At 45.2% G+C, this 23,014-nt stretch overlaps 1 protein-coding gene across 12 annotated transcripts in view; it reads left to right on the top strand.

Moving 5' to 3' along the window:
- The window catches only part of gwl (serine/threonine-protein kinase greatwall), a 517,662-nt gene that overhangs the window by 225,337 nt on the left and 269,311 nt on the right, over window positions 1-23,014 (top strand). For all 12 annotated transcript variants that reach the window (XR_012884867.1, XR_012884871.1, XM_037429392.2 and 9 more), the window contains one exon: window positions 12,727-12,815. Coding sequence is in view for 10 of the 12 variants with exons in the window: in XM_037429392.2 (XP_037285289.2) it covers window positions 12,727-12,815 (89 nt within the window). In the remaining 2 variants the exon portion in view is untranslated. The remainder of the gene's footprint in view (window positions 1-12,726; window positions 12,816-23,014) is intronic.

The raw sequence follows: 23,014 nt of genomic DNA, 5'->3' as shown, positions 1-23,014 counted from the left end.
TCGTCTTCGCACACAAATACGAAGAAGTATTCGCACACAAATACGAAGATACAAAGGTATGGAAAACAAGCCTACGTCTGCTCTGCCGTTTTTTTTCAGCAGAATTTTTTGTCTGCTTTGTCTAAAGATCTGAAACAGTGTTTCGCATATGTGTAAAAACAGCGGGAGATGTTTTTATTCATTTATTTATTTGATATTCTACCACGAGAATGCATATATACATTTCGTTTGGCTGTCATACTGAGGCAGCCAAGCAAATGGTTTTCTAGCAGACGACACGCTCTGCGCTCGCCGCTCCCTGCCGTTAGTATTTGCCAGTTCGCGCATGCGCTCATGTGTGCAGCTGTTGAATTCTTTCTATGCTCTTCAACAGGTGGCGCTATGCATTGTGATATGGGCTGAGAGAGGGGGAAGCATGTGCGATAGCAGGAAGAGGAGCGGAGAAGGAAAGCAAAGGATTGAGTTAGACCACCACATGTGCGTTGCACGATGTTTCCCCGCACGAAAGCATGGGGCAGCGGCGAAGTCAGCGCTTCTCTGTTATGTTACTCCGTGGGTTCGGGAGTAACGCTACCTTCTACTGTTCTGGTTGGAAAATACGTACTTCGTATTTCAGGACTGCTTCTATAAGCAACTTCAAGGAACACTCATGGGTGCCTCGTTCTCGGTCAGCACTGCAAACTTAACAATGGAATTAGTGGAACACAGGGCTATTGCTGCATTCATGCCCCAACCAAGAATCTTTCCTCGGTATGCAGATGACCGTTTCTCATTCATAAAGAAGGATGCCCTGGATGCGTTTTCATCGCACCTAAACTCAATTGAACCGGCTCTTAACTTTACATTCGAAGTGGAGAAGGATTGTCGCCTTCCATTCCTTGACGTTTTGGTGTAATGTGAAGGGACAGGACTCCGCTTCAGCGTGTATCGAAAGGATACACATACAGGACGGCACTTCAACTTCAGTTCAATTCAGGCTGCTTGCCACAAACGTTCCGTCACCTCCTCAATTGTACAACACGCGCAACAATACTTTAGCCCTTCACAGGACTTGAAAAGAGACCTGGAAACGGTATGTGCTGAACTTTCAGGAAACGGTTACCCTGCTTCATTTGTGAATTCATTGCAGAGCCAATTATCTTGACCACCTAATAATGCTTCTTTTGTGCTTGCTCCCTGTAAACGTGTCACGATACTGTATGCTCCAAAAACCAGTGAGAGCTTAGCACGCGTGCTTCGCTCCTGTAGTGTACGGGTGTCGCATGTACGAGTAAAAAAGCTTAAAAGTGTTCTCACAAACATAAAGGATGAAATACCTGAAGGAAAATTCTCTGGTGTCGTGCATAGAGCGCCCTGTGCGGACTGTTATCATGTGTACATTGGCGAGATAGGTGATTTCTAGGGACACCTGAAGGAACACTCTCGCGACATTAAAAAAGAAAAACTGTCTTCAAATGGACTCACTGAGCATTCTGTGTCAGAGGGCATGACTGGGGTAGTGCGCATGTTCTAGCCATTGAAAGAAATCTAACCTTATGGCTTCATCTCGAATCAGTACTAATAGAAACCACTGATACCACGCTAAATCGCAATGATGTCACACTTCGTCCTGTTTACGCATGCTGTTTGTGCCATCTATTTGTACATACATAGTCAACCCCGATTTTTCACTACATCGTTTGTGAACCAGGCCCCCTTACGGTAGCCAAAATGTCTTTGTTATTTCTAAGTTGTTTGGTCGACGTCTTTTTTTATCTTTTTGACCAATGCCTCGAGAGATCGTATGTGATCGTTCAATGTCTGAGAATATACGACCACATCGTAAAAATAATTGCTAACATTAGTGAGCTGTTAGTTGGCTATTATTGATTTCATGGTTCTTTCAAATGTAGCCTGAGCGTTGTTTAACATAAATGACATTACAAACCCTTCACAATGACCGATAGTCATGACAAACCCAGTTTTTTGAACGTCGTTGGGATCCATTCGGACATGTCAGTATCTCAACGTTATATATAGCGTAGTGAAAAGCTCACGTTTCCCAAGTGGTCCTGAATATCGTTTATCAGTGGGATCTGTTGATACTCAGGTACCGTTATAACGTTGAGATTGCAGTAGTCGATACACAGATGAGTGCTTCCTTCGCCTTTTTTTTTTTTTCGGCTAAGATGACCGTTGCAGCATAGGGCGACAATGAAGGCCTCACACCTTGCTTAATGAGGATGTCAACTTGTTTGTCAATTTTCGCTTTGTCTGCCTGTCAACATCTGTGTGCTGCTCATTGAATAGGGGCAGCATGGGTAAGTGCGATTACATGCTCAGTAGTGATGCATTCGATATCTTTCCGGGATTTCGAGAAGATCTCATCTCACTTCTTCAAAAAGGGAGTCGAGCACTGATGATTCTTGTTCTGTCAAGCCTTCTGAATTCAAGGTTCTTATCAATGGTGCTTTAGTGCAGTGGTTCTCAAATGGGCGTCCGCGGACCCTAGGGGGTCCGCGAAGCCATTTCTATGATCCGCGAAACCCTCACCCGCATTTTTCTTTAAGTGTGACTATGCCACGTATTGATGAACTGTCCAAAATGAAGTAATGTGGCAAGTTTATTTTATGTTTTTTTGGTGTAAATATAACGTAGGCTTGTGCGAAAATTCGAATAATAATATTCAAATGAATAGTAGAGTATTCGCTTCAATTCAAATTTAAATTGTTGCAAATTTCGAAGTATTCGCAATGAACGAATAGCTGTACATTAATCCTCATGTAACGTCTTGTAAAGGTGGCTTTGCTGCAGTGTCAGAGTGCTAAGCTGTGAAAGCACCAGTTCAAAGGCAATCCGTTTCGCCGCGAAGTCCTCCTACTAATTTAAAGGGACTCTGCAACACTTTTTGAGCATAGTCAGGAAACGCTCCCTGTCGGTAGTCGAGGCTTCCGAGAACACGTCAGCTAAATATATGGCGTAGCACGCAACCAGTGATTCACAGTAAATTTAAAAGCCTGCTGAAAATTGCTCTCTTCTCTCGGCAAATGACACCATGAGCTCAAAAATCACTCATCACAGCTATTGCATCAGCAATTGGCTGGTTTAACATGGCGCGCTCGGTCGTCACTGGAGCCGCAGCGGGAGGCCTCGACGTGTCCAGACGTGCGGGCGCGATCACATTGAAAAGCCGCGTATTCTAAGAAAAAAGAAAAAGGAGGTGCTCAAGGTACTCAAGGTCACGACGTATTTTCTTTCGCCATGCCATTCCTTCCTGCTTATCTTCCAGCTATTTCGTCGGGACTAAAAGAGAGAAATAAATTGCAGCGTGCAACTAATTTTCGGAATTCCGCCGCTCGTACTGGACTGTTTATAAAAATTTTGCAGCGGTAAAATTGCAAGGCAACAAGCTTCTTTACTGACTCCATGGCTACTTGAAAAAGTGTTGCAGGGCCCCTTTAGATGAACATGTTACCCTCAAATCAATTCATCATTTTATTGAGCTTAAAAGCTTGTTATGACAACTTATATGCTCTAAGTATAATAAAATTTAAAATGTTATCTATTTTACAGGTTATTAATTGCATCCTACCGAAACTGATATCCCGCTACTACTCAAAGTTGTTTCGACTTTCTGTGAACGAAAAAAAAAATGGCATTCACATATAGGCCTTGTTTCAATATAAAAATAAATTGTGCTCGTTAGTTAGGTCATGATAATGAACTTTCTTACAGCGCAACACCAGAAAAAATACAGGACAGGGAAGGAGTAGAACAGAAAGAAAAGACGGCGCTGACTCACAACTGTTGTTTATTGGAAAAAACGGGGTGAAAAAATATTGGCAATATATATAGGTCCCGGCAGCCTACACCACAACATGCGCAGAATACGAGGTGCACCGAGGTAGCGTTATCACACTCATGGCAATAAACAAGCTTGGCCTAAATAACTTAATTCTTTTTCATGCAGTGTGACGGATGGTTCACTAACGCACTTGCTACCCCTAATCTTTATATGATATGCCTCAGCGATTTCTCTAGCTATCTGGTTAGGATGCTTGAAGATGATGGTGGTTCTCTCAAAAATGGGACGACAACCGCATGACCTGCAATGTTCCGGCAGATGAAGTCGCGCGATTCCTTGAAGAGATAACTCATGCTCCCTTAAACGAACATTCACACATCGTTTAGTTTGTCCCACGTACTCCCCGCCACACGATAATGGAGTTAAATACACAGCTTTCTTTACGCATGCGATGTACTTGTTTTTATGATTCACAGCGCATCTCCCTTTGGCCTGTTCGTTCCTCAGCGCATTATCGACCATCGGGCAAATGCAACCTACCTTATGTTTGGCGGAAAAAAGAACGTCGACACCATACCTTGAGCCTACATTTTTCAACCCATGCGCCAATTTGTGTACATAAGGAAAAACTGCTCTTTTTCTTTTTCCATCAGAATTTTCTTGAGCTCCTCTGCGTTTCACGAGCTTAGCGCTCCGAACCATAGACTCACACACAGACGAAATCACCTTGTCGGGATACCCAGCATCTACTAAGCGTTTTATCTGGTTATTAAAAGCAGTATTTGACACGTGCACACAGGATTTCCTGAGCGACGCATTTAAAATTGTCTTTGCAATCGCTCTCTTCACAATCTTAGAATGGCCAGACTTGTAGTTTAAGATAGGCTTAACTGATCTTGGCTCATATTTCCAACACAATTGATCTTTACCAAAAGTTAGCTTTAGGTCAAGAAACTGTAGCTCGTAATCTTTACTGACTTCGTGGGTGAAGGTGAGGCCTATACCATGCTGACTGAACAATTTAACAATGTGGTCAATGTCCTTATGGTGAATGTCATTGTGGGAAAAAATTACAAAATCGTCGACGTAACGAAAAACAGCACTGCAGCACTTACTAAGGTGACCTTCCAGCTGCCTGTCAATGTAGCCTAAAATAATGTCACTAATAATAGGGGCCACGCTGGACCCTATGCAGACACCAGACTTTTGTACATAAAGATCCCCCCGCCACGACACAAAGGTACTTTCAAGGTAAAATGACAAAAGTTCAAGAAATGATTCTAAAGAAATACCGCAACCATCGATGAAAGATTGTTCATCGTTGTCAAACACAATGCAGGCTTTTACGCATTTCATAACCTGGCAATGCGGAAGGGAATAATATAAATTTTCCACGTCAACACTGAAGGCACTACGTAGGCTCATCGAGTTATTTTTGAGGTACTCGCACACAGAATCCGAATTCGGTATGCGGAAAGGGTCAACAATATTCAAGCATGCTAGGTTCTTTTGCAGAAAACGTGAAATATCTAACTGCCAGCTACCTTTTTTCTTTTTGGTAAAGATTACCTTTACCAAAAAGGAAATTACCTTTAAAGATACCTTTTTGGTAAAGATCATTTGTGTTGGAAATATGAGCCAAGATCAGTTAAGCCTATCTTAAATTACAAGTCTGGCCATTCTAAGATTGTGAAGAGAGCGATTGCAAAGACAACTTTAAATGCGTCGCTCAGGAAATCCTGTGTGCACGTGTCGAATACTGCTTTTAATAACCAGATAAAACGCTTAGTAGATGCTGGGTATCCCGACAAGGTGATTTCGTCTGTGTGTGAGTCTATGGTTCGGAGCGTTAAGCTCGTGAAACGCAGAGGAGCTCAAGAAAATTCTGATGGAAAAAGAAAAAGAGCAGTTTTTCCTTATGTACACAAATTGGCGCATGGGTTGAAAAATGTAGGCTCAAGGTATGGTGTCGACGTTCTTTTTTCCGCCAAACATAAGGTAGGTCGCATTTGCCCGATGGTCGATAATGCGCTGAGGAACGAACAGGCCAAAGGGAGATGCGCTGTGAATCAAAAACAAGTACATTGCATGCGTAAAGAAAGCTGTGTATTTAACTCCATTATCGTGTGGCGGGGAGTACGTGGGACAAACTAAACGATGTGTGAATGTTCGTTTAAGGGAGCATGAGTTATCTCTTCAAGGGATCGCGCGACTTCATCTGCCGGAACATTGCAGGTCATGCGGTTGTCGTCCCATTTTTGAGAGAACCACCATCATCTTCAAGCATCCTAACCAGATAGCTAGAGAAATCGCTGAGGCATATCATATAAAGATTAGGGGTAGCAAGTGCGTTAGTGAACCATCCGTCACACTGCATGAAAAAGAATTAAGTTATTTAGGCCAAGCTTGTTTATTGCCATGAGTGTGATAACGCTACCTCGGTGCACCTCGTATTCTGCGCATGTTGTGGTGTAGGCTGCCGGGACCTATATATATTGCCAATATTTTTTCACCCAGTTTTTTCCAATAAACAACAGTTATGAGTCAGCGCCGTCTTTTCTTTCTGTTCTAGTCCTTCCCTGTCCTGTATTTTTTCTGGTGTTGCGCTGTAAGAAAGTTCACGATGGATCCTAACCAACTGGCCCGACTTACCGTCTTACTACAGGTCATGATAAATACACCCATTTTTTTGTATGTCGTATATACTATTGAAATTCGATTCAATAACATTAGACCAAAATCACTATTCGCTTCGAAATCGTTTCGAACCCAAAATTCACTATTTGCACAAGCCTAATAAAAGGCACCTGTGTCACGCTCTTGTTATGTTAATTTATCTACGTACCCCCCCCCCCCCCCCCTTTCTCCTCCTCCATATGCTCCGCTGAAAGGAGTCCTCCATCACTTCCACCAGTCCCCAAGGGGTCCCCGACACATCCATGGCTGAGAACCAGTGCTTTAGTGGTTTTCTGTTCATTGTGATTTGACAGGCCCAAATTTTCACGTCCTTGTACTATTGAGTAATTTAATGGCATGATTTGGCCGCAAAAGAGACACACACAAGAAAAGGAACACTCAAACGACAAGCACAGGCGGCACTTCCAACTAAAGCAGACTAGGTGCAGACCCAGACTTAAGTACGAAAATATAGACATGCGCAGTCTTCATACAGCCTTACGCTATCCAACAATCAAACAATCTTGTCTCCGAAGCATACAACGTCACCGACGGTTCGCTGATACACCTTTCACCTTTCTTTTTAATGTAATAGGCTTCCATCAGCTCACGCGCAGTTTTGTACCTGCTTCTACCCAGAATCTTAAACTCATTAAAACGTGGTACACACCCACAGGCTTTACAGTGCATAGGCAAATGCGCCAAGCCATCGTTCATTAAATTTAATTCGTGCTCCCTAACTCGTTCATTGATGCAGCGCCCGGTAATCCCGATGTACGAGTTGCCACACGAAAAGGGAATCTCATAAACAACGCCTTTTTCACATCTCCCGTACATCGTGGCGTGTTTTTTGCCGCACCCTTGACGGCTCGCCTCCACCTCCCGAGCAGTTCTCGGGCACAGCTGAGCCAGCTTTATGGGCGCAGAGAAGGCGACAGGTACCCCATACCGGCCTGCTACCTTTTTCAGGTTGTGGGAGACCTTATGAACATAAGGAATCACTGCAGGTCTTACGGTTTCGGTTCTTTGTTCCCCCGTGGCAGCTCTAGTAACATCACCCTTAGCTTTCCGCAAAAGCGCTTCGGAGACAGCTGTCAATAGCGAGTCAGGGAAATTCGCAGCTAAAAGACGCTGGATCTGGTTTCCGAATGATGCCTGCGTCATGTGCGTGCACGATTTCTCGAGAGTAGATCCCAGGCAGAGCGTAGCTATACCACGCTTAACTATTTTCGATTGGCAAGAGTCATACGGCATTACACCTTTCTTGGCGCGAGGAAAATATTGCCAACACGTTTGCCCGTCATGGAAAGTTAAGCGGAGATCTAAAAATTGCAGGGTGTTACTTTGCGGCAGTTCTTGTGTAAAAACGAGTCCTTTTCCGTGAAGCCTAAAAATATTTAAAATGTCATCGCAGCGCGTCAAGGAGCCTTGTCTGTTAAAAAGAATTAAAAAGTCATCCATATACCTAAAAACTTTGGCAACGTTCAAGGCGCTATGCAGATTAAAAGCTTCATCGAGCGACCGGTCAATACTAGATAAAAATATGTTGCACAGCAACGGAGCAATACAGGATCCAATGCAAATGCCGCGTTTCTGCAGAAAAAGCTGCTTGTCGAAAGATATAAAAGTGCTACGTAGGTAGGCTTCTAACAGAGTTAAAAAGTCGTCTATCGTTACACCAGCCGCATTTTGAAAGGGTATGGCGCCACTTTCTTCTATGCAGGCTCTCACCGCAAAGAAGAGTTCATCATGTGGAATTGAATAAAAAAGATCTTCCACATCTACTGAGAAGCCATTGTTGAGCGAGTGCTCATTATCTCTCAAGAACTGCACTATGTCTTTTGAACTGCTAGTGAAGAAGGGGTCCTTAATCTTAACGCACTTCAGCACCTTCTGTAAGTGCTTACTAAGTAAAAGCTGCCATGTGTCCCGTTCACTCACTATACTTCTAAAGGGTACTTCAACTTTGTGTGTTTTTGCGCTGAAGAATACGTTTAATGCCGTAGCTTTCATTTTTCTAATATCTGTTGCTAACTTTTGCAACTTGAGGTCTTTACATAGCTTGGAAACCTTACTCTTAACCTTTGATTCAGACTTCTTAATCTGAACAAAATTCTTTCTTATAGCCTCTGCTGCCTTCAAATTAAACATTTCTCGTGGAAGCACTACAAAACACCCTTCTTTGTCAGCTTCCAATATGACAATATTCTTTTCCCTACACAACGCTACTGTCTTTCGCATAACCTCAGTTTTATGACTCTGCCTGGTACCAGAAACACATTTTTTCAGGCTATCTACACCATCTAACAGACACCTCTCCTTATCCTCTGCTGAGGCTTTACTAGCCACATATCTGTTAAGTGCCGCTAGTTCATGCACAGGAACACTGGCATCGATGCAATACTTGGGTCCCTTGGAAAGAAGCGTTGCCGAGTCCTCCGGTAGGCTCACGTTTCCTAACATTACCACATTTGATGACTTCGTCGTTGATTTACTGTCCTTGTTAATTTTACAACATTGTCCAATGATTTGTTTCCACCAGTATTCCGTCATATGATGGATGATGCGTCTGGAGGTTCTTAACTTCTCTTCCGCTACCCATGAAACATCATTCTTCAGGTGCACAATGCGTAGCCAGTCGTGAAGTAAGCGTACTTGTCTCCACAATTCTGAACGCAGAATTTTGCACAGCCGGGCATTATGGCCCTTAGAAGAAGCAACATGGCCAAAGAGGGAACTTACTTCAGGTGGCGTAAGTCCTTTGCGTATGCAGAAACCGATGTATCTTGCACGGCAGGTAGTTGCAACAATGGAACTGACAATGATGTCGACGCTTGATAGGAAGTCCGGAGAAGACACACACGAAGAGAGGCCAGTTGCACTAGAAATATATTGTAATAATACTGATTGTTGGCCTAGTTGGTATTTACTTAATGGCATGATTTGGCCGCAAAAGAGACACACACAAGAAAAGGAACACTCAAACGACAAGCACAGGCGGCACTTCCAACTAAAGCAGACTAGGTGCAGACCCAGACTTAAGTACGAAAATATAGACATGCGCAGTCTTCATACAGCCTTACGCTATCCAACAATCAAACAATCTTGTCTCCGAAGCATACAACGTCACCGACGGTTCGCTGATACACCTTTCACCTTTCTTTTTAATGTAATAGGCTTCCATCAGCTCACGCGCAGTTTTGTACCTGCTTCTACCCAGAATCTTAAACTCATTAAAACGTGGTACACACCCACAGGCTTTACAGTGCATAGGCAAATGCGCCAAGCCATCGTTCATTAAATTTAATTCGTGCTCCCTAACTCGTTCATTGATGCAGCGCCCGGTAATCCCGATGTACGAGTTGCCACACGAAAAGGGAATCTCATAAACAACGCCTTTTTTATTCAATTCCACATGATGAACTCTTCTTTGCGGTGAGAGCCTGCATAGAAGAAAGTGGCGCCATACCCTTTCAAAATGCGGCTGGTGTAACGATAGACGACTTTTTAACTCTGTTAGAAGCCTACCTACGTAGCACTTTTATATCTTTCGACAAGCAGCTTTTTCTGCAGAAACGCGGCATTTGCATTGGATCCTGTATTGCTCCGTTGCTGTGCAACATATTTTTATCTAGTATTGACCGGTCGCTCGATGAAGCTTTTAATCTGCATAGCGCCTTGAACGTTGCCAAAGTTTTAGGTATATGGATGACTTTTTAATTCTTTTTAACAGACAAGGCTCCTTGACGCGCTGCGATGACATTTTAAATATTTTTAGGCTTCACGGAAAAGGACTCGTTTTTACACAAGAACTGCCGCAAAGTAACACCCTGCAATTTTTAGATCTCCGCTTAACTTTCCATGACGGGCAAACGTGTTGGCAATATTTTCCTCGCGCCAAGAAAGGTGTAATGCCGTATGACTCTTGCCAATCGAAAATAGTTAAGCGTGGTATAGCTACGCTCTGCCTGGGATCTACTCTCGAGAAATCGTGCACGCACATGACGCAGGCATCATTCGGAAACCAGATCCAGCGTCTTTTAGCTGCGAATTTCCCTGACTCGCTATTGACAGCTGTCTCCGAAGCGCTTTTGCGGAAAGCTAAGGGTGATGTTACTAGAGCTGCCACGGGGGAACAAAGAACCGAAACCGTAAGACCTGCAGTGATTCCTTATGTTCATAAGGTCTCCCACAACCTGAAAAAGGTAGCAGGCCGGTATGGGGTACCTGTCGCCTTCTCTGCGCCCATAAAGCTGGCTCAGCTGTGCCCGAGAACTGCTCGGGAGGTGGAGGCGAGCCGTCAAGGGTGCGGCAAAAAACACGCCACGATGTACGGGAGATGTGAAAAAGGCGTTGTTTATGAGATTCCCTTTTCGTGTGGCAACTCGTACATCGGGATTACCGGGCGCTGCATCAATGAACGAGTTAGGGAGCACGAATTAAATTTAATGAACGATGGCTTGGCGCATTTGCCTATGCACTGTAAAGCCTGTGGGTGTGTACCACGTTTTAATGAGTTTAAGATTCTGGGTAGAAGCAGGTACAAAACTGCGCGTGAGCTGATGGAAGCCTATTACATTAAAAAGAAAGGTGAAAGGTGTATCAGCGAACCGTCGGTGACGTTGTATGCTTCGGAGACAAGATTGTTTGATTGTTGGATAGCGTAAGGCTGTATGAAGACTGCGCATGTCTATATTTTCGTACTTAAGTCTGGGTCTGCACCTAGTCTGCTTTAGTTGGAAGTGCCGCCTGTGCTTGTCGTTTGAGTGTTCCTTTTCTTGTGTGTGTCTCTTTTGCGGCCAAATCATGCCATTAAGTAAATACCAACTAGGCCAACAATCAGTATTATTACTATTGAGTAACTTTGTAAACTTACAAAAAGATTGTGGAGTACAAAGCACTGTCGAGGCCAAGCATTAATTGTGTTCTTATGCCTCACAGAACTTGTAGATAAATTTTCTTTGTGACATACGAAATTTGCAATTGGATGACTACACGAACCAAAGTTTGAATGCTTGCTGCACCATGACACCGGAGTCTGTTATCAACTTGAAGTTGAGCTGTTTTTATGCATTGTCAGTAATACAAGTGATTGTTGCTCCTGTATTGCAATTACTGACCTTCCTTTGAAGAGAGCATCGAAGTGAAACTCTGGGTCACTCATTTCCCAGTCAATGGTGTACACGTTGACACGGTACGGACATTTGTTGTGTCAATCAAACTGTCGTGGGTAATTAGCAGCTGAGCAATATCTTCTGCATTCATTTTGTGTAGTTCTGTTGCTCATATGCTATGAAAATAAACAGCATGTATCAAGAATAAAAACAAAAAGAAGGGCACAGGAAAAGTAGTAAGGCTTGATATAACACTCAAAGCAGTTAACCAAGTGGGACTGTGATTATCTAGCTATCGATAGGAAGGTTAGCAGGGGCTGAACCTGCGACCTTCGTATAATACATCCGATGCTCTACCAACCTGGCTACCACAGCGGCATTCACCCTGCCACTTCCTACGGTATAATATATGTGCATTTAAACAAGAGAGAGTCGGTCAGCGCCACCTGTTGTCAATATGGCGAGTGTGGGACACTCACTTCTTTGCTTGTTGGCATAAAACAGCATGTGAACCAGGATTAAGGATATTATAGGTAAACTCAAGAAGAAGAAATTAACATGGACCAGGCACATAGACAGGATAACTGCTGGTCATTAAGGGAAACTGACTGAATTTCCAGAGAAGGCAATTGGGTGAGGAAGAGACAGAAAGTTAGGTGGGCAGATGAGATTAGGAAGTTTTTGGTTTGAAGTGGCAGCAGCAAGCACACGACCGAGTTGACTGGCAGAAGATTGAACTTTGTCCTGCAGTGGTCGTAGTCAGGCTGATGATGGTGATATAGCCCACAAAGTGGATGGAGCGGATAGCCGCCGTGGTAGCTCAGTTGGTAGACCATCATACGCGTTATTCAAAAGTCGCAGCTTTGGTACTTGTCAACGGCAAGTTATCATTTTGTCTACTTTTTCTCCTTCACTATTACATTACAATTACTTCTAATGACATCCGCTATACTTTTCTTGCCATAGTTGTCTCTTAGTTCTTGTTATTATACTGTCCTACTGTACGAAACTTTAGAAAGCATAGTGGCAGCATTGCTTCGTGTCGTCCGGCTAGTGTGCAGGATGTAGGTTTTGAAAAGTTGTTTTTTTTTACACTAATATTCTTTATTGTTTCAACGAGGCAGCTTCTGAGCGCATGGTCCTAATGTGCAGGGATCTGAAACCGGACAATATGCTCATCTCTGCTGAAGGGCATGTCAAACTCACCGACTTTGGTCTCTCGCAAGTTGAGTGCAAGAAAAGTGAGTGCACACATTTATATTGTGCCGCTAAGAAAATTACGTGTCACAAAAGCTTCTCACTTGGCTTCATAAAAGTTTTGCACACAAAAAAAAATCTTTGCATGACTTTAGACCTAGGAAAAAATATCTCATACTTTGTGACAGCCTGTAGGGCAGTAAGTGTTGGAAGGGTGTCTGCAGTTTACTTTTGCAATAACTCTAGTTTTACTGGTCATTGAAAGAGTACACTGAATGTTGATTTTTTTTTGCCCTGTGTCCCTGATATTTCAGTATAAGTTGAGAAAGGACAAAAAGGTCCTACAGTCCAACCTACTTATAACAATCCCAGATACAACAATCTATTCGTTATAATGGCCATATTTTGGTGCACTTATGATTTTCGTATGCTATTCTTTGAAACTGAGTCTGGATACAGCGAACGTTTTTCAGCGCCTACTAGTTGTTGTCGTCGTCTTTAGAGAGTGTCGGCGCTGGACATTGCTGTGCGCAACTTTTTTTGCTAGGAGAATGCTGAAGCCAAAGTAAAAATACTTTGCAAGCTGCGTGCGAAATTGACTCACTACAAGGCAAACGTGTGCAGACATGCATCACCGATTACTTCAATTAATGACGGATGTCTTGTGATTTGTCAATAAATGTTAGTCTTCTGAAACTTCCCCCTCGTGTGCTAGCTCAATGCACATGCGCCACTGCATGGTGAGCCCTCCATTCATTTAGCTTTAATTAATTCGAACTCCTTTCAATTTGAACTAATCTTTGGGCCCCTTCAAGTTCGAATTATCGTGATTTGACGTACAGGCGTTCAGAAGCATGTGATAGGCGCGCTCGCGTGTGTAGTGGTGTAGTTTGCTTGCGACAGAAGATATCACGAAATGCGGCGAGCACCACACGCAGATTTCGGATGTTGCGAGCGAGTTGGTTCGCTTTCCAGGCATTTCTTCACAGGTAAACGGGAAGTGAGTGGGATAAAAACGAAAAGAAGAAATAGGAGGCAGCATAAAAAATGGAGGTCAGCTTTTGCACAGCAAACTTTTTCGACGTCGTTCTTGGCATTTGCGAACGCTGACAATAAGCCAACAATGCCTTTGAAGCAAAAAGCTATAAATGCGAGAAGTGATAACTTTTATCGCATGAAAGTTCGCTGCAACGCTCAACTCTTTGACATCATCATGAGCTGTAAAAGGTTTTTCACCTTTCAAATGGCAAAGAGCGGTCGATAGTGATAACAACTTCTGCGCAGTCGCGGCGGTGCTTTAACGAATAAGCATAAAAAAGAGCGATAGCGAGGTGGCCGGTGGCAATGAACGTGCCATATCGACTCACTGCCAGCGAGCTTATCACCGTCATCTGCAGATAACTGCTCGATTAAGTGATAATTCTACACGCGCATCATGGTGTCGTTCGCAGGTTCGCCCCTGCCACGTCGTGCAAGGCCGCTCCCATTGCTACTTGACGTTGCTAGTCGACGCATCCTAGCACGATCCCGAGTGAAATATGCACAAAGAACACATAAACGCGTGTATACAATGGACTGCAAGCGAACTGGCATGCGACGGTGCGAGTAGCTAGGGTAAGCGACATACTGTGCGCAACTGGACAGAGATGACGGGTTCAACGTGGCAGTATCGCGATTCAAAGGACGGCATGAGTTCATTGTGAACGGGCGTCGTTTAACACTCAAAAAGCCCTAACATGTCATTGGAGGCGTTGCTCTCGATTTTTAATAAATATACACAAAAAACAACGGTTTGGCCACTTTGTTCACGTTTTTATGAGCAGCTCCCAATGCAACGAACTACTGGTATAACGACCATTTATTATGGCACTTTCGAGTTCGTTATAAACGGGTTCGACTGTATACGAAACCATTACATAGGGAGATTTGGTATCCAAGAGCTGGATGTGAGATGCTACTGTGAGCATGTAATTGCATGTAACCAGTAGGGCAGCTGTAATTTACGGGCAGTGAATTCGGTCTTTTTTTGTCGTTGCAGCCATCTATTACAACCCTAAAATAAATGCAAGCTCCTCCTGCAAAACTGAAACGTGGTAGTCAATCACTTATGTAAATATGTTAATCAAACTGGTTTCTTTGCTAACTTGGACTTTTTCTGCGGTGTTGTGAATACTACGCATATCAATAAGTGGACGTTCGTTGTTTCTGCTAAAGTATGGCCTTTAGCTAAACTGTAATGTTAGTTTCTGATGACATTTGCCATGGTGTTCCTCTTTAAAACTAGCTACGCTATCATGTGATTTGGTGGAGTGTTCTTGCAAATGCTGTCTGGGTATGATGGTGGTGACCGTGCATGGTATTTGTATTTATGTTCTTAGGTAGTGCTTTGATCATGAAGAGCCACTCATGCTCATGACCGTGCATGGTACTTGTATTTATGTTCTTAGGTAGTGCTTTGATCATGAAGAGCCACTCATGCTCACATTTATTGCAGAGGCTGTGTTTAAAGGAGCACTGGCATTAAATTTCAGGATCGAGATGTGCCCTTCATTCGGTTGTTTGATGTGCATGGGTACTCTTGGCCAAATTTGAATTGCGTCTGTCATGTGGAAGTTATCTTATTTCGACAGCAAACAGCGTATGAAAGCTTAATAGAAAATGGAGTGCCCTTGCGACATTAACACCAATGCTACACGTTCGGTGTGATACATTTCACACATACCATCCTGAGTTACAATACGCTAGTAGCGATGGCGTCAGCGATTTGAGTATTCCTATTGGAGCGCTGAAGCCTGGAAATGCACTCACTTGTCATGTCTGATCTTCGTCACACCGCTTTGAATGATTTCATAAAATTACCAAGATGCAAACCACCTATAAAGAAAAATGGTGAAAAAAAAGAACATGATTCAATGTTTGCTTGTCAGTCAGCATGTCAGGTAACCGTTGGTAGTTGCAGTTGTCTGTTCAAAACAAAGAAAAAATGCAACGAGGGTGTGTTTTCGTTACATATTGCGGAGGTCCTGCCCTATGCCCGCGTGGTGCAGAATCCTAGCTAACGTTATAGCCGCACACAGTCGTATCGTGCACCATTAACATTCCCTCCCAGGAGCTCTAGGCATTATAGTTATAATAGGTTTGGGCAAATAAAGCAACAAGCTAGGTCAACAAAACGACACTTTATTGCTACGTTAGCGATAATGCATGAACGTCGCGTAGATGGACTGTTCGCTCTATAAAGATAACAAAGGGTATGCGCTTAAGCCTTTCATCGCCGATTGCCTTGGCTCGTAAGGAAATCCAGGGGTGGTCCTTCCTGTGTGGTGGCCGGTGCAAGAGAGAGAGTGTCTCCCTGTCGGCACACTCGTATTGACCAACCTCCCGGTTTACCTCTCCCCAATGAGGGTGGTTCCCTCACTGAATGAGAAGAAGGGGGAATCCTGTGCGCCGGTCGCTGCGTGAACGGCCCCTTCCAAAGAGGCTTGATTGTCTTTTTCTCGAAGGGACGGACGTGTCTCCGCAACTAGTCTGCTGCTAAAAGAAAATTCTTTCCCACAATGTATGCTACATGCCAACACGACCACAGCCTATCGAAGTGGAGCAGGGTATAAACAGATATCATCAATAAAAAGTAACACGCAGGTATCATTAATAGTTAATTATAGTTTGTTCATAGACTTTCTTGCGTCCGCGTAATGCATAATTACTGGTGCCGTTGCCATGAGAGGCTAGATAGGTGGGGAGCAAAGAAAAACTTCCCAAGTGGAAAATGTATTCTATTTCTTCCCTTGTGTGCATTCCCTACACTGATACTCCACTGACCCCTTTGCGCATACCTGAAGGCTGTGCACACCAAAGCTCCCCAATATAGCTAATTTATACGCACAAGCGAGCATTGCCAAAGCATGCATCGTCGGGCTGTTCTTCGAAGGGTCGATAAAACCAAGAATGATTCGCAACATCACAAATTATGACGATTCCAAGCTCCAGGCTGTCGTATTCAACCCTAGTCGACACTTTGTATGCAATGACGGCAATGCATATGGCAAGGCATGACTGAATGCGTGCACCTAGCAGACGAAATGTTTGCGGAGCGGTTGAGCCTGACATCACTCTTTTCTGTGGAGAAGGGGTCGGCTGTGGCGTGATGTAGATGCGACCACGAGGTAGTGCCACTGGTAGCGCTCCCAGCTCTAAAAATGGCGGGATTTCCGGCCATTTTGAATCGTGCTAGATACCAGTGATATAAATCAATGAAAGTGATAGTTATTTATTCCTCAGTTACATTGGGCAGTAGCTGCGGCACAGGAAAGGCATGTGCTTAACTGAATTTCCGCATTTTACAGTGTCTATTGCCTGGCAAGGTTTCGACAGCTGTCGCGACACATGTAAAAGAGTATCCGGGCACCGGCTGAGCAGGACGTTGCATGGAACTCTCAGTCTGCGTCAACTGTATTAGGAATCGCTGATCGCCAACCTACACTTGTCTGTAAAGCTCTTGTCAGCAAGCCGTGTGGAGAGGACACCTCACGAAAGTTCCACTGACGCCCTTCACTTGGGCAGCAGCAGCGGCACAGAAAAGGCGCGCGCTAAACGGAATTTCCACATTTTACAGTGTCTATTGCCTGGCGAGGTTTCGACAGCTGTCACGACATCTGTGAAAGAGTAGCCGGGGACCGGCTGCGCAGGACGTTGCATGCAACTCTGTCTGTGTCAACTGTGTCAGGAATTGCTGATCGTCAACCTACATGTGTCTGTGAAGCTGTTGTCAGCAAGCCATGTGCAGAGGACACCTCATGTGACCACGACGCCCACCCTGCCTACTACATACCTGCCAAGTCTCCCGGATTGGCCGGGAGACTCCCGGATTTGGGCCGTTTCTTCCGTTTGTACGGCTGTCATGAAAATCTCCTGGAAATCGATATTTTAGTGTGTGATTCAGCCGCCTTGACAAAAAAGCAGCTCAATCCTCCGCAGGATTTTCAAACCTACCTCATTTTATTATGAATGAGTTTAAGAGGCGTTCATCTAAACGTACAGTAGAATCTCAGTGATGCGAAACCGCGGCAGATACGAATTCGTAAAATTCCTCAGCGAAATTCCACTATGTCTGTTGGGCCTAAATTCGAATGTTCCAAACACATTTCCTAATCGCGGCGCATGATACGAACTTTAATACGGAAATCGTCGAACGAAGGCCGAGAGCAGCGTACTCGAAGCTTCGGAAGTACTCGTGCGACTGGTGTACGCACTGCTTTCTACAGTGTGCGTGATTGTCATTGCCACAACCGCTGTCGACGAAATCTTGGTTGATTTTCTCGCGATCATAAATAACTGACAGAGTCCCGAAAGTGTGCGTCCGTCCAACACTCAACCAGTCAAGGCAACGCTGGTTTTTGCAAACCCTGCGGACAAAACCACGGCATATGCGATCGTATATGGCATAAAACGACCTTGTTCTGAAGACGCATGCGCAGTCAAGCGCACGGAGATTGAAAAAGGAACTACCATTTGCCGCAACCGCCATGCACAACATTGGGATCGCGGCGGTGCTATAGTGATCTACGAGCTCCAAGAGCACGCTTATGTAAACTAAAAGCAGTAAATGCGCTAAAAAAGAAGTCACAGTTTTGCCGCAAGGGCGAAGCAATGAATGCAACAGCAACAAATTGGAGTGTCACACTGAGAACGGCAATAATACTGATTGTTGGCCTAGTTGGTATTTACTTAATGGCATGATTTGGCCGCAAAAGAGACACACACAAGAAAAGGAACACTCAAACACTTTTCCTTCTCCACAGAAAAGAGTGATGTCAGGCTCAACCGCTCCGCAAACATTTCGTCTGCTAGGTGCACGCATTCAGTCATGCCTTGCCATATGCATTGCCGCCTGTGCTTGTCGTTTGAGTGTTCCTTTTCTTGTGTGTGTCTCTTTTGCGGCCAAATCATGCCATTGAGAACGGCAAGCAGATCGAAACGCGCATCGCGCTGCACACGCACAAATGACGCAAGAAAACAATACACACAAGACGAGAGCGAACTAACAACGTTTACGGCTCGACACGTAACGCGCTGTTTAAAAAAAAAAGTGCTGCACGATATATAATCAAAGGTACAGATGACTATATACAAACAAGTGTCCCTGTTATACCTCGCTGTGTATGAAAAGCGCATTCTTTTCCAGGCCTATTCCTATTTTACAGGCCTATTCGCCCTCCAGTATCGCCGCTTGCCCGTCCAGTCGTACAGTCTTTGGCGCACGCAAGACAACTATCCTGTTTGTTTTCATTGTGGCCTTGTTGGACATGTGGGCCATTACTGTCGCTTTCCTGCACCGCTTATCTCCAACAGTGTGCCTCCACGATGGGTCACATATGCGCCACGTCAACCCCGCTGCAGTTATTCAGACGACTACGAATCTGATCCTACCTTCCGGACCCCACCCTCCTCTCTCCGCTCGCCTTCTCCTCATTGCCGCTCACTTTCTCCCATGCACGGAGGCGAAGCCCTGTGCGCCAGGAAAACTAAATAGCCCAGTTCAGGAGGCAAGAACTGCGGTTTCGGCAAAATGCATAAAGCTTCAAATTTCTCCCCAAAACATTATTGAAGTCGCTATAGAAGGAACATGGACGCTTGCCCTTGTCAACACCGGCGCTGCCCTTTCGGCAATTGATGTCCGCATTTGCCGCCATATCGGAAAAGTCACGCCACCTGTTTCTGGACTATTCCTTCATAGAGCCAACGCGCAGCACGTCGAGCCATCCGGTGCCTGCACAGCCCGTGTCGTCATCCGGGATGTTCTTTGTGTGATCAAATTCATTGTGTTGCCATCTTGTTCTCACGACATCATATTAGGGTGAGATTTCTTCTCTACACATTGTGCGATCATCAGTTGCACCTGCGTTGAACTTGAGTTGTGCCCATTTTCGACAGACGTCATCAATGACAAGGACACATGTCGCAAAATCACAGTTCGTGGCTACACCATTGTACCTGCCCAGTCTACTGTTTTTGTCTCCATCTCTTGTGACTCCGAAGACAGCGGTTCAGTGCTTTTCGCACCGTCTGCACTTCTAGTTCGCCGCTGATCACTGCCATTGCCATTTGCCTTTCTCGAGTTTTATTCAGGCGCCTCTGTGATGTTGATGTACATCACCAACCCATCGCCCGAGCCAATCGCTTTGCGCTGCCCATGAAAACCCTCGGCAAAGCCGAGCCACTAGCGTCTTTTCGATATTCGAACCCTCTGATATGGCCATCCTCGAGACATTAACTCCTTGGCCACTACCGCAATCTTTCACACTAGCTACACCCAGCGACCTTACGACGACACAACAAGACCAACTTCTTCACTTGCTCGATGATTTCTTTTTCTCTTTTGAGTGCCAAGCAAGGGCACTCAGCCGCACAACGACTGTTTCGCATACTATCGACACCGGAAGTCATGCGCCCATTCGACAGCGCCCCTACCGACTATCGGCGAGTGAAAGACGTCTTATTGATGACCAGGTGAATGACATGCTTAAATGCAGTGTTATTCAACCTTCCAACAGTCCCTGGGCATCACCTGTTGTTCTTTTTTGGAAGAAAGATGGCACAATACAATTTTGCATCGATTATCGCCAGCTTAACAAGATTACCCGAAAGGATGTGTACCCGTTGCCACTAATTGATGACGGACTCAACTGCTTGCAAGGAGTGGAGTTCTTTTCTTCCCTGGAACTCCACTCTGGCTACTGGCAAGTGCCCATGGCTGAGACTGACCGCTCGAAAACCACGTTTGCAACACCAGATGGATTGTACGAATTCACTGTAATGCCATTCGGTCTCTGTAATGCGCCTGCCACCTTTGAACGCATGATGGACGGCATCTAAGTGGCTTGAAGTGGCACACTTGCTTCTGCTATTTAGCTGATATTGTCCTCTTTGCGGCAGATTTCTTGTCCCATCTACAATGGTTGCATCAAGTTTTGATCTGTGTCCAGGTCACTGGACACAGGTCAAAACTTGATAAAGTGCCTATTCTTGATAAACTTGAAAAAGTGCCTATTCGCTGCCAGAAAACTAACTATACTTGGCCACATCATCTCCAAAGAAGTCATTCTTTCCGATCCTGCTAAACTTCGCGCTGCATCCGAGTTCTCAAAGCCCACTAACCTGAAAGCAATGCGCACCTTCATTGGCCTATGCTCCTATTTTTCGTGCTTCGTTTGAAATTCTGCTACTGTCATCACACCACTCAATGCACTCCTCCAAGGCGACAACAAACTATCTACCTGGTCAAAAGCTTGTGATGATGCGTTTACAACACCTCGACGCCTGCTTACGTCCCCACCGAGCGCACGCACAAAAATTCACACTGATGCTAGTGGTGTCTGCCTTGGTGCTGTGCTCGCACAACGTTACGATGCCAACGCCGAATACGTGGTTGCATATGCCAGTCGTGCACTCACAAAACCCGAGACCAATTACACCATAACCGAAAAAAAGTGCCTGGCCATCATATGGGCTCTACAGAAGTTACACCCCTATTTTTATGGTCGTTCTTTTGACGTCGTAACAGATCACCACGCTCTGTCTTGGTTGTCAAACCTCAAGAACCCGTCAGGTCGCCTCGCTTGGTGGGCCCTCTGACTCCAGGAATGCGACATCCGTGTCGTATATCGTTCTGGCTAACAACACTGATGAAGACTGCCTGTCACGCTTCCCACTCATTTCAGATGCCAACGCATCTAGTCACGATCCCAATATTTCGCCACTTGACATCTTGACACGACCTCGGAGCAACGAAATGACCAATGGATCGCGACAATTATAACCTTTTGTCAAGCCCCCCAACCAACCCGGCTCCATGAGCGCTATGCCGCCAGGTGTAGCATTACGCTATCCGCGATGGTCTTTTATTCCGCCGTGCCTACCACAACGATGGCAGCACATGGTTATTGGTCGTGCCCCGCCATCTTCGTCGCGATCTATGCTCTGCTTTCCACAATGACCCTCAGTGTGGCCATGGTGGCGTGTTCAAGATGTACATGCGCCTTCGCCTACGCTATTATTGGCGCAGAATGTACAGCTTTGTCTGCAAATACGTCCGCTCATGCCTCGCCTGCCAACGATGCAAACCAGTCCCGCACCTCTCCACAGCAGCTCTACAGTCGCTTCTCTGCCCAGCCCAGCCATTTGATCGCTTAGGCATTGACTTGTACGGGCCTCTCCCATGCTCTGGCGCTGGCAACCGCTGGATTGTCATCGCCATGGATCACTTGACAAGATACGCCGAAACTGCTGCATTACCTGCTACAACAGGCAAAGACGTTTCCTCATTTACTCTACGCAGCTTTGTTCTCCGCCGTGGCGCCACTCGTGAGCTGTTCAGTGATCGGGGCCGTGTATTTCTCTCAGACGTGTTGCAGTCACTACTATGCGAATGCAGAATTATTCACCGCACCACTATCGCATATCATCCACAGAAAAACAGATGAACGGAACGATTTAATCGAACTCTGGGTGACATGTTGTTGATGTACGTTGTGTCAGACCACTGCAATTGGGATCTTGTTCTTTCATTTGTCACAGTCACCTGTAACATTGCCTCCCAAGCCACCACCGGATTCTCATCATTCTTTTTGCTATGCGGCTGTGAACCCACTAGTACCATTGATACGATTCTACCATATCATCCAGATGTTGAGGACTACCAGCCTGTGTCTGCAGTGGCTCACCACGCCGAGAAATGCCGACAACTGGCCTGTTCTTTCACCTACGAGCAACAGTGTCGCTAAAAGCAGCGTCACAACTCCGGCATCCCTCCTGACTTTTTCACCGTCGACTCTCATGTGGCTTTGGGTCCCGCAAGTTGCTGCTCCCGGCCTTTCGTCTAAGCTCCTTTCGAAGTATCACGGACCTTACCGCGTGGTTGCGCAGACCTCTCCTGTTAGTTATGTGGTTGAACCCGTTACGCCATCTTCTGACCTTCGTCGTCAGGGGCGAGAAACAGTCCACATTAACCGTCTCAAGCCGTATTATGACCCTCTTGCCTCTTCCTAGGTCGCCAGGATGGCTACCTCTCAATACCGGGGGTTATTGTGAGGAAGAAGATAGACACACGCGGAAGCACATTGCCATCGCCTGGCTCGCTCGGCTGTCTGCTCTCTGGCTACACTTGGCCTGCTGCTGCTGCTATCTTCCCGGTCCCTGTGTACCTCAATAAACCCCCGTAACACATCAAATAATAAAAAGAATT

The sequence above is a fragment of the Rhipicephalus microplus genome, chromosome 1 (assembly GCF_043290135.1).
Source record: "Rhipicephalus microplus isolate Deutch F79 chromosome 1, USDA_Rmic, whole genome shotgun sequence".
NCBI classification, from domain to species: Eukaryota; Metazoa; Arthropoda; class Arachnida; order Ixodida; family Ixodidae; genus Rhipicephalus; species Rhipicephalus microplus.
Note: the sequence above shows the minus strand (reverse complement) of the source record. Positions and strands in the feature narration are given on the sequence as shown.